The following is an 11353-nucleotide window of genomic DNA, read 5'->3' on the forward strand; positions in this document are numbered from 1 at the left end:
ATACCTTCTGCTGTGTTTTGTTTGTTTTGATGTTGGAAAAAAGGAGAAAAAGATTTCATGTTGAATTAATTGAAAAGAAGAAGAGGAAAGATGTTCCATTCTCCCACATATAATCTCATATCAAATTAGTTTCTATCCCTCCCCAGTCTCATTTCCAATTCATAGAGAGGGAGATTGCAGATATGGATCTGTTTAGCATTTGAAACGTAAGTCATACCTGCTCAGCTTCAAACGATCTGGTGGCCTCTCAGTTCTCCTCTTCTTTCTCTGTCGTCATCTCTGTCTCTACCCCCCCACCCACACTCTCTCACACTCTTCCATTTCTCTCTCTCTCAAAGGAGATAGAGAGTTCTATCTGCTTGATAGAACTTCAGGCACTGCTTACCAAACAGGAAGCTTGTGGATTGTAGATGAATGACCTGGAAATGATTTACACTGAATTATAATAAAAAATTTAAATAGAATCTCTACAGTTGGTCAATAGGATACCATGAAAAGAGGAAAAGCTGTTGAGAGCAGTGGCCCAAAATCATTCCCTGCACTAAGACACAGGATAGCAATGAGATTTCATCTTTGTTATTTACTCATGCAAAGTTGTCCTGATGAGACCTTTAGCACTGAGGATGTGTGTGTGTGTGTGTGTGTGTGTTATAGCTGACAGTGACAGTCTATTGACAATCTTTTTAATGAATAAATGTATAAATCTGTCGGTCAGTGTGTGTGTCTGTGTTCTATTACTCCCTTGTTCCTGCACAACCATCAGTGTGTGTGTGTGCTCAGTGTCTGACCCTATCAGTATCTGAGTGGGGTCTTATTATGTCCACTCCCACGCTCTCTCACACCTTCGCCCACTGAATGCTCTCAGGGGTGTGAGGATCACAATATTTACCTTCACCAAACACATTACTCAATACAGACAGATACTGTAGATAAGTTAGACAAATCAGAACCAGCTATTTAGATTTAACTCAATTCAGACTTATATACTAGTATAGCATAACGTGGTGACAATGAAGTAACATGGTGACAACAAAGTATTTATCTGAGGTGGGCCTGAAGTGGAACAAAACAAACCGTAAATCCACAGGGAATGGTATCGCTGACATTCAAGTGTACAAATGTGTAATTCTGCCATCAGGTGGCTAACAAAGGAACTGACACCTGAACTAGAAAGGCAGGAAGAATCACAAACATGGTCAGTTTGTGTTCCCTGCTACCATTTACAGAATAGGCCCCTTCATTCATATTCAGTAACCAGAGACTTACTAACTAAATGCAGCAAGACAAGGAACTTCCCGGAGCGGTCTCAAATCCCCTCCATTATTTGTACTGCCCGAGTTCCTTTTCCTTGGAAGGACAAAATGGATTTCTCTGACTTTTCTATCTCTTTTGTTATATGATCTTATGATTTTATTCAGTAACGGTGGATATAATAATAGGCAAAACAGCCTTTTCAATGCAATGTCCAACATACTCTGCCATACGTCATACGTCCACATATTGACACAACAGCATTGACCCTTTTTTGGGGTAACCATAGACTTATGACACTTTTATTTACATAAAAACATCATCTACACTGTCAAAACATTTATATCCACACATCTCCCATGCGGTGCAGGCAATATGAGAGCAGTTATGTGATTTATGTAGTCTTCTTTGCCCTGCGTGCAGCTCCTGACTTCCTCTTGGGTTTGGTTCTACCGGGAGGGTGTTGGGACAGGTTTTTGCCTCGCTTGGCATTTGATCTACTGACACAGACCAGAACAAGTTCAGACAGACAGACAGACACCCACACAGAAACAGAGACAAAAACACTGAGAAATGCAATTGTGAAAGCTGAGCAAGCTGTCAAATCTGCATGTTGCATAGGTTACAGTATATGCGAACAAATCTTAATTCATTCATTTTCAAATGCTAAATTCTCATAATTCAGTTTTTCTATGTGTTGTGTATATATTTAAAAACACATTTTACAATTGGATTTTCCATTTATCTCTGGTGTATAAGTCTATGAGTCAGACAGGTGTACTGACCTGTTCTTGTTGTTGGCTCTGTGTGAGTCTTTGAGGGGGCAAGCCCTGCGCTTGTGCTCCAGGCTGCCACAGCTGAAGCAGCCCTCCTGACCCTTCTCCTGACTCTGCCCACATGGGTGGTCCGGGAGGGCACAGCGAGCACAGGACTGGCAGTGTCTCCAGGCTGAGGAGAGAGGGAAGAGGGACAGTGCCAGTAAGGTCATTACTCATAACACATACCTGTAGGAAGAAAGAAGCATTGAGCTGTGGAGGAGGCCATCTCATATTCACTCATCCCCTGTATGTTAATCCCTGTCTCATGTTGGACAACATAGGGGTCTGAGAGTGGTGCAAGTGTGTCGAGCTCAGTTTACTATGAGTCACACTTACATGGCTTCACACACTTCTGACACTCTGTGCAATGCTTCCACCTTCTCCCATCCTGAAAAAGAAGAGAGAATCAAAAGGTCTGCTTCATATCTGTTATGAAGAAAGAGATCACAGAATATGAAGCACATGTCCGCAAATTCACTGCAACTACTGTATGATCTCCACTATAGTCATGTTACAGTAGAGTTTAGTACCATAAAGTAACAGTATTCTACTTTTCTTTTATATCACTTCTTCAGCCAGCAACAGTGACCGTGCGCAGTACCTTTGAGGGGCAGACGTTGCATTTAGGACAGTGCTTGTTCTCTGACCACACATATCTCTCACAGATGGAGCAGAACCTTGAACAAGAGAACAAGGAAACAAAGACAGACTGATAAGATTCATCTGAGCTCTACAGTCAATACTTCTCAACTGAAATAAAAACACTTTTTAAGCCAACCAAAGCTGACTAAGCATATTTTTGTCTTACATTTATTATGACATTAATATGATTGGGCTAACACCAACATCATTTCACTGTTATGAAAATGTATTATATCAAGGTATTTTGAGTGTGAGTGTGTGTATACCGGTAGCCCTCGACTTTAGGGAGGACAATGTCCCGTGGTGTTAGGTTGGTGAACAGTCGGACAGGGGACTGTCTCCTGCCAGTCTTGCCATGTTTGTAGAGAGGGTGGTTGTCATAGTCCACCTAGGAGAACCATGCAAGTGAGGTTATACCTTGTAAACTACTTGTAATAAGCTACACATGATGAGTTAATTACATCTCCAGGTGTGTGCCAGTACACATGTCAGTAGTGGAGGGAGAGAGTCAACCTCATACAATGTAAGGAACTTTTTTTATTTATTTATTTTTTTAAGAAAAAGCATTTTACCAATGCAAATAAAACGTCAGTAGAATACCTGATAATCTAGCATGGTGAAGGAGGCAAAGCACTCTAAGATGCGTGGCTCAAAGAAGTATGGGAAGATCCAGATCATGGGCATCTCCTCAATACTGCTCTCTGGAGAGACAGACAGACAGACGTTATGGCTTGAGGTATAGTGCTTCTACTAAATATCAACTGGTTTTCAAATCATTGCCATAAAACAAATGAAGTCTTGAATTTGAAATGAGTCTAATTATTTTATAATGAGGAATTTGATTTGAGGAACAGAATGGGTCACTAACCAGAGTTTTGCTGTTTCCTCCATGTTGCTGAGATTTGTGAGAAACTGTTGGCCAGAGGCTTCACAAGACCCCCAAATGGAGGGTCAGTCACCATGACAACCTTCTCCCCATCATCCTCATTCAGGAAGGCTTGGAGAACCCCGCTTGGTGCCTGTGTTATAAAATGTGTAAATAAACACTCACTGTAAAAGGGCTGAAACAACTCCATTCAGGATAACCATTTTCAATCGTTTTCAACTCTTACCTCCCCACCAAAGAAGTGATGGTTAAACATGTTGTAATGGCAGAAATCCTCCTGGCCATAAAACTGGGCGTACCTGAAAGTTGGAACAAAGACATACTTGCACATTACATCTGACACCGGCCTGATCATATTTCAGGCATTGCACTACCACTGCAGCTTCTCCTATAGGTCCAATTAAGCAAAAAGGAGTGTACCAGATTGAAAACTTTCCAATACACACAATGGTTAGATAAACACTTACGGGCAATAAGGTATAGGTACAGACACATTCTCTCTCTCCCCCTCGACACATTCTTTGCAGACACAGAAAACAGATCGGAGGTAAGCACAGAGTGAGTATAAAATATACACTATCAAAGTATAGCCTACCAATGCAGTACAGTTTAGGAAAAAATAGTAATCAATTCTTAGGATATGCATGCATTAGAGTAATTATTAAATATTAAGATACAGTGCTTTTCTTTGTAATAGCTATGTTTTTTTAGACTTGAAAAGACTTGTGGTGAATCTGAAAAGGCATGTTTTGACAGAAGAGCCTCGAGGTACCAGTGCATACCAGTGCTCTTATAACCAGGAGAACAAGTTTACATTTAAAATACAGTCGTACAGCCACAGCAGACAGATTGACAACACATTTCAAAGTTGCACTGGGTTGTACTTTACATTAATGAATTGATCATCAATGTGCTTTGGCTGAAACTAGACTTGAGTGTATACAAATAATTATGCCGTTGTCTCCTTTATTGCTCAGAGATGGCAGAAAAAGACCCAATATCAGATGGTAAGGGACTTGCAGTGTCTCCTTGGCCCCAGAGTGGTGTCAGGGCATCCCCTGCTGACAATCAGGGTGTACAACAGGACAGCTCCTTGCTGTCCCCCCTGGACTCTACCGGAGAAGGGGTCGTTCAGCCATACCCACGCTCTCCAAAGCTGCTCCGCAAAATAGCTGCACCCACAAAGCTCTCAGAGGTAATATAAAAAAAGATCTGGTACAATGGTACCAAAATATCTGCTTCTGTGTCCACACATAGATTCCTTTGACTAAGCAGGATTGTCAAATGGAGATCCAATTGAGATCCATCTAATCTTAATTGAGAACCAATTGATCACTGTAAAGGACCTTTCAAACCCTGCCTGTAGGAGCAACTATCCAGACACCTGGAGGAACAACAGGCAGAGAGATCTAGAACTGAGGCCCACATACAGTCTCTGAAGAAACGGAAAGACAACCTCTCTGTGAGTACAACAGGCACTAGAAGAACCATTGCATGGGAAAACCCCAAATAAATTTCTGAGGCCCTGTTCAGCAACTATCCCTAGCCCATACCCTCTGAGGACTTGTGTCCATATGAGAGGATTGTAGATAGGAATAAGCAAAATGTGTGTAGGGCTGAGGGGTGACAAATTGCTTCTAGACATAGCCCAAGTCTTCAACCTTGCATTGTATTCTCTTCACTTCCCTTTCGCTGTGACGAAGAGGAACACAGAGGTGATGAAGCAGCAGGTGCGGGAGCGGTTTGAGGGCATGAGGTCCTCCCTAAAGAGGGACGAGCAGGCTGTGGTGGACTCTCTGGAGCTGGACTGCAGGGAGACCAGTTCCAGACTAGACCAGGTCCTTAAGGACTGGGACAAGCACCTGGGTCAGGTCCAGAAGAGCATCACCACTACCCAGAAAGCCCTAGGGCAGAGTGGAGGGACAGGGGCAGACAGAGACATACAGGTCTGGTCCTGGTTCAAGTGACCACTTTGAATTTAATCACAAACATTTGTGATTTGTGAAAGTACATCACATACACCCTCTAATTTGAAATACCACTTGATTAAAAAAGAAAGATAATCAGAATTTCAGGACAGTATTTCTTGGTGATGATTATGTATGGAAGCCTAACTCTAACACTTTTCATATTCACTTCCAGAATAATCCTGATAATTTCAGGTGAGATTCATCTTAATTATGACAAAATGACTAATTATTAAGAGATAAATCAGATACTAAATCCATGTGTCTTCTAGCAGTCATAAGAAGCCAAACTCCTCAGAAGTTGACATCAGGCTGAATGAGGAGAGGTTTGAGAAACTTCTGAGAACACTGCGCACCATCTCCAAAGACCTGAAAGCCCAGCTCCGCAGAAAGACATTGCTGCTGGGTAACTATGTTCTACCCGTTTCACCACCAGCCATATACAGTGAATAACACAACTATCCAAATAGTGCTAGAACTAAGTCAAAGAACACTTAAAAGAAAGTGTCTCTCTCTTCATTTCAGATTCTTTCCATGTGATGATTGACCGACAGACCTGCCACAGCTATATCACAGTGACAGGAGAGGGGAGGGGTATATGCTTCTCCAGCTCCACCCAGTCCGCTCCGGAGCGTCCTCTCCAGTTCGACAAGGTCTGCAGTGCCCTAGGCTCCATCGCCGTGACAACTGGACGTCACTACTGGGAGGCAGACGTGCACTGCTGTTCAGCCTGGGCAGTGGGTGTGGCCTATGGGTGCTTGGAGAGGAAGGGGCGGGACAAGGGTGCCAAACTGGGGCGGAACAGGAACTCATGGTGTGTGGAGCTTCGAGATGGGCATCTGTCTGCTTGGCATAACGACAGGCACGTGGCATGCTCTGCCACCGGAAGAGGGGTGCCGGGCAGGGTAGGTGTGTGGGTGAACTATGAGAAAGGGCAGCTGGCATTCTATGACGCAGAGACCATGAGGGTCCTGCAGGAGTTCTCTGCAGCCCTGACGCCTGTGTTCAATAGGGCCCATCATCAGTTCACCGAGCCAATCTACCCAGTTTTCCGTTTCCTTAGACCAGCAGAGGGTCAGGTCTATCCCAATCATATGGAGTTGTGTGACCCCAACACTCCATGAATGTCTTTTCAATCTGTTCATGTGCATGTTTGTGTTCTTAATGCTATCCATACCTGTCTATGCATGGCAAAAACAAAACTTAGCAATGAAAGATTCAGTGTTGTATGCAATAAAAACTCACCTGAAATCAATGTCCAGTAACAAACTCTTCATGGTGTCACTCTTGCCCTCCAGGTTCCTGAGCTTAATCAGCTCATGGAGTCTGAAAGAAACAATGACAATCAATCATCCTTTATTCAAGTAAAAAAACTGACATTATCAGAATCCCTGACACTCGTCACTTAGAAATTGAGAAGATGTGTGTATTGTTGAAATGTCTATATTTCTCATATGCACACATACATGTATAAATATATATGTAATGTTGCAAGACAAACTGTTCTAAACGTAATCTAAAGCAATCAATCAGATCAGATTAATACAAAGCTCAAATAATCCCCTACCTGGGTGCACCGACACAGAGCACCTTCCTGTAGCCCTGTCCAGCCAGGGTGTCCAGGAGGAAGTAGCAGCTGCGGTCAGTGAACAGATACTGGGCATTATGCTTCTTATTCTCCAGAGGACGCAGCAGCTTGCTGGGCCTTTTCAGGGCCTCAGTGAAGTCATCTGAAAGCACCTTGTGAGATGTGTGTGCGTCCCACTCCCCTGGAAGCAGTAGGATCTGGCAGTCCTGACAGAATCTCTTCTGGTTCAGAGGCAGGGATGTGAACTTTCTGAACCTGAGGAATTAGAGTAAGAAAGTAGTGGTTCTTTTTTAGAATCTGAGAAACAGATGATGAGGTAGCTCCGACATGACACTCCATATGCCAAGGAGATGGAGTACTGTGGAGATGGCTTCCCGGAGCTGGTGACTTAATTCACACATCTCAATTGCATTTCCGCTTCTTCACTTACAATTATGGCATTTAGCCAATCAGTCTCTTGTTTAGCTGCACACTACAGTATGTGGAAATGCAATTGCGACGCTGTGTGCCATGCTTGGAGTTTTCCACCACGGCTTTGCGTATAAAGTTAATTTGTATGGATATTAAACTGCCTTTTGGATATTTTGTGGTGCCGGAGAATATCTCTGATGGAGAGTACGTGGCTACGTTCAAAACTGGGATACATGATTCCGAAACAGATAAGAGCACTAATGGTTGAATTAAGTCACAAGTTGCGACAAGCCATTGATTTATCTCGTCCCCATACGCTAAAATGTGAGAATTGAGGGTTTACGAACCTGGAACAGTACTCCTGGTGGGTGAAAGAAGGCCTCTTGGACCGGTTCTCCTCTTGTCTTGCCAAAAGCCTGGCCTCAGATACCTGCATCATTCAGAGACATGCAAATCAGAAGATCTAAAATCATGTAGGTCTATCTACAGGACTGATGACAAGAAAAGTGTATTAATAATACAGTTAGACCCAATATCATGTCTTATGTCGATGAAAGAGACTGGTAAACCTTATCATCTTCCCACTGAAAAAAGTTGCAGTCTTTTCTGTCTCTGCATGCTGAACAGGCATAAAACCTCCTGCCTTTCTCCTCTCCTTTGCAGGTCTTCTCAAATAACAGTGTGGGACCTGAAGCAAAACATTTTAATTGTCAAACAGATGAAAAACACTACCACGAATAATTCTAGCCATTTGCAGTGGCTGTTCGAATATCCTATGTGCCTATGCCGCATGGAATTCAGACATTTTAGTACGTTTGTAACGTTACCATGAGGACAAGATGGTGCTTTTTTGTCACCCTCTTGAAGAATAACTTCTATTCCAAAAGCGTCGTCATTGGCCCCTGATATTTGCACATCCATAATTATTCTGTAGAGTTGTCCAACAAAATGTACTTATCAAAACATTACACGCATGGCAGACAGTAGGCTACCATGTTGTCGCATTCGAGTCGCACGTATTTGACGTCACAACAAATTGCCCCATATGTTTCTTACGACGGCTGGCTCTGTCCAGCCAATGCTGGCTCTGGAATGCGTTCTTGCAATTTATATAGAGCGTATACCGTACTTGCATTTTGAAATACAGCCGCTGTGTTCAAAAATGCGGTCTTGCGCTTTATCTAGAGCATATCCGTACTTGCTATACGCTCTAGACAAAGCGCAAGAAGGCATTTTGGAACACAGCCACTTTTTTCCAAACCATTTAGACAATTACGGGTATGAACAAAGTAACCAATGTGGTCCATGTAAATCCAAAATGTTGTTAGTCGCAACATTGTTTACAATACTGCACTGGTCTCTCTAAATTGACGAATAATCTCTCATCTAGATGCAGACGGCAACAGCGCCTTGAGGATGCTATCATTATTTGGCCGCCGGGTGGCACATTATGCCACAACAATTAATCACAAAATGTTAAAATGTAAACCAGGTCGTTTGACTGTTTCAAATAAGTGCTATTTTTCAACAAAATTGTTTTGTTTTATTATAGCCTTTAGCCTACCCATATTAAAGCAGTTTTGAGTGGGCATATAGGTTTACTGTAAATGCAATGATATGCTGCTCTAAACGATTTGACAATGGCAATAACATAACATTTTCTAAGAACTTTAGTTAATAAATAGTTATTTGAGGCCACCCTCCTTGACAGTTTCCATCTTTTGAAAAACACATAATCAGCCAAAGCCTATGTGGTATGGTCTCATAGGCATAATAATCATAAGCATCATTTGCAAGAAGGTTCTGTCAATTTAGTGATGGGGAAGACTAGGCCTACTTTCCCGCAACGCATCTTTAACATCCAGACCACTGTGTTCCAATGCCTGATAATGGGCAGTTATGTTCCCTCATAATCCCACTAACAAAAGAGCGATTTCTGAAGAATTGTTGTTGCAATTCCTCTGCTCTATCGCACAGTGCAGCACAGGGCACTCCAACGCGGTTTGTTTACTCTGTGTCGCACCAATAGGAAATTGTAGTCCAGAACGGACAGTTTGAGATTCATTTGAATCCTCCTTTCTATTACTTTAGACTTCATTTCCCAGACGACCTGCGCATCGCGATGAGCGCAATGGTTCTGTCAGAGGCGCTATTTATCACCTGGCTTGGGATGCTGCTGAACCAGCGGCGCAAGCTTCAATCGCGACGGTACGCCCACACCCATCCCGTGCGGTCGGTCGGAGAGGGAGTACTGTACCTCAACAACATACATTATAGCCTTATCTTACATGTCTCTCGACGATACATCTCTCATAAGCGTCACATATTTGCATTACGCATTTTCTAATTCATTCTAGGGAGACTCGACTGAAGCATCTTCTGCGATTGGCATCAATGTACAGTCCACACTGCTTCCCAGAAGTGTGCAGTTAAATGAGGATATATCTACTGTACATCTGCCAGATCAAAACCCCCGAGGATTACGATGAGCACAGGTAAGATATTATCGATGCACATAGGCTAGGCCTAAATGCATACTGCAATTGACTAGGCCTAGTAATTCTATGGTAATTGTCAGTGTCTATGCTGTCATCTATCATTGTCTGCTCTTCCATTACAAACTACACAGCAATTACATAGTCAAGGCATTAAAAATGATTATGTTTGCTTTAATGCAGGCTTAGGCCACAGGAGAAATCAAGTGCAGTTATAGATACCAGTAGGCTATAATAAAGGTCCTCCTCATCAATTGTTCTGTCCAATGTCATTTCTATGGCCACAGCCTAGGGTACAGAAACGCCCACTAACACTTCCTACTGACTGCATGACTGCCTTTTCGTTATGTTGCAATGCAGTCTTTTCAAATTGACATGATACAGATATGTACCATAATGTAGGGCCCTACCTGTTTATGTGAGTGCCGACTGGACATACGTGTCTTCAAGTTCTCCATGTGTTCACAATATAATGGTATTTTACTGGTTGACAAAGTGTATGGTGTTGGTATGGTATGGTGACATAGCTGCTTGGGATGCCTACCTCACCACCAGTCAGACAGGGCCTAGCATGGGAAAACATTTTCAATTAGTTGAATAATCAATACACAGCAAAAGCTCCTCTGTTTGCTCTTCTAATGAACAGAGGTTGGAGTTTGTATGTGAAATAAGTCTGGCATTTCTAACAGTCCTAGGTTAACAACACTGCCTTGTAAATGTACATTCATCTGAGACAGTGAATGGGCATATTCTGTCTATGATACTGTCTCCTCTTCCAAGTGCCACTTTTATCATGCCATTTTAGAAAAATGTTGAACGTAGGTTAAGGAATGATGTTGGAAATGCATGGAATATGTTCATGTTATCACAGCTGGCTTCCACATGGTTTATGTCTGCCTATTGCATTGGTTGCTCATGATAAACTGTATCAGGTGTGTGCCTGGCTGACACAAATGTGGTATTTCGATGCTAGTCTCTGGCTGGTATCAAATGTTGGAGACAGCTCTCATCGTTGGCCTTGATGACTGCATACCGTATCTGAGGTCATTTTAGTCAGTATAAAACAGAAATAAAACCTGTATGCACAGTATTGTTGTATGTACTTATTCATCTGTATGGACACAAATAAGACAATGTTTCTTCCAGAATGATCACTATCACTTTGCCTATTTCAGTATCCAGTTAAACTTGCTGTGCTATGTATTGACTTTCATCACTGTCAGTGTCCATTGGTTTTCAGAGTGCTCGTGGTTAGCAGGCATCAGGTACTTGTACTGCTTTAGTGAAGGCTCTGC

General features: G+C 42.5%; 2 protein-coding genes across 5 annotated transcripts; one reads left to right on the forward strand and one right to left on the reverse strand.

Moving 5' to 3' along the window:
- Nucleotides 1–1031: 1031 nt before the first annotated feature.
- On the reverse strand, nt 1032–8640 carry zcchc4 (zinc finger, CCHC domain containing 4). 2 transcript variants are annotated; one of them, XM_083679363.1, is made up of 13 exons: nt 8391–8640; nt 8133–8251; nt 7911–7993; nt 7132–7407; nt 6810–6890; nt 3824–3896; nt 3580–3730; nt 3312–3412; nt 2978–3099; nt 2671–2746; nt 2406–2457; nt 2037–2199; nt 1032–1751 (listed from the first exon to the last, which is right to left on the reverse strand). In XM_083679363.1, exons 1-13 carry the CDS (start codon nt 8482–8484, stop codon nt 1646–1648), a joined length of 1497 nt encoding a protein of 498 aa, XP_083535489.1. In that variant the 5' UTR covers nt 8485–8640; the 3' UTR covers nt 1032–1645. The 2 variants fall into 2 exon arrangements, with proteins under 2 accessions (XP_083535489.1, XP_083535490.1); XM_083679364.1 differs by having other exon boundaries at nt 1033–1748; nt 8391–8630.
- Nucleotides 3985–6819, forward strand: LOC310811267 (zinc-binding protein A33). Of its 3 annotated transcripts, none has more exons than XM_083679385.1 (7): nt 3985–4144; nt 4575–4792; nt 4964–5059; nt 5301–5543; nt 5740–5759; nt 5837–5970; nt 6090–6819. In XM_083679385.1, the coding sequence occupies exons 2-7, from the start codon at nt 4577–4579 to the stop codon at nt 6686–6688; spliced, it is 1308 nt and encodes a 435-aa protein (XP_083535511.1). In that variant the 5' UTR covers nt 3985–4144; nt 4575–4576; the 3' UTR covers nt 6689–6819. The 3 variants fall into 3 exon arrangements, with proteins under 3 accessions (XP_083535511.1, XP_083535510.1, XP_083535512.1); XM_083679384.1 differs by having other exon boundaries at nt 3986–4155; XM_083679386.1 differs by having other exon boundaries at nt 3988–4155; nt 5840–5970.
- Nucleotides 8641–11353: the final 2713 nt, after the last annotated feature.

Source organism: Argentina silus (assembly GCF_951799395.1).
Source record: "Argentina silus genome assembly, chromosome: 1".
NCBI classification, from domain to species: Eukaryota; Metazoa; Chordata; class Actinopteri; order Argentiniformes; family Argentinidae; genus Argentina; species Argentina silus.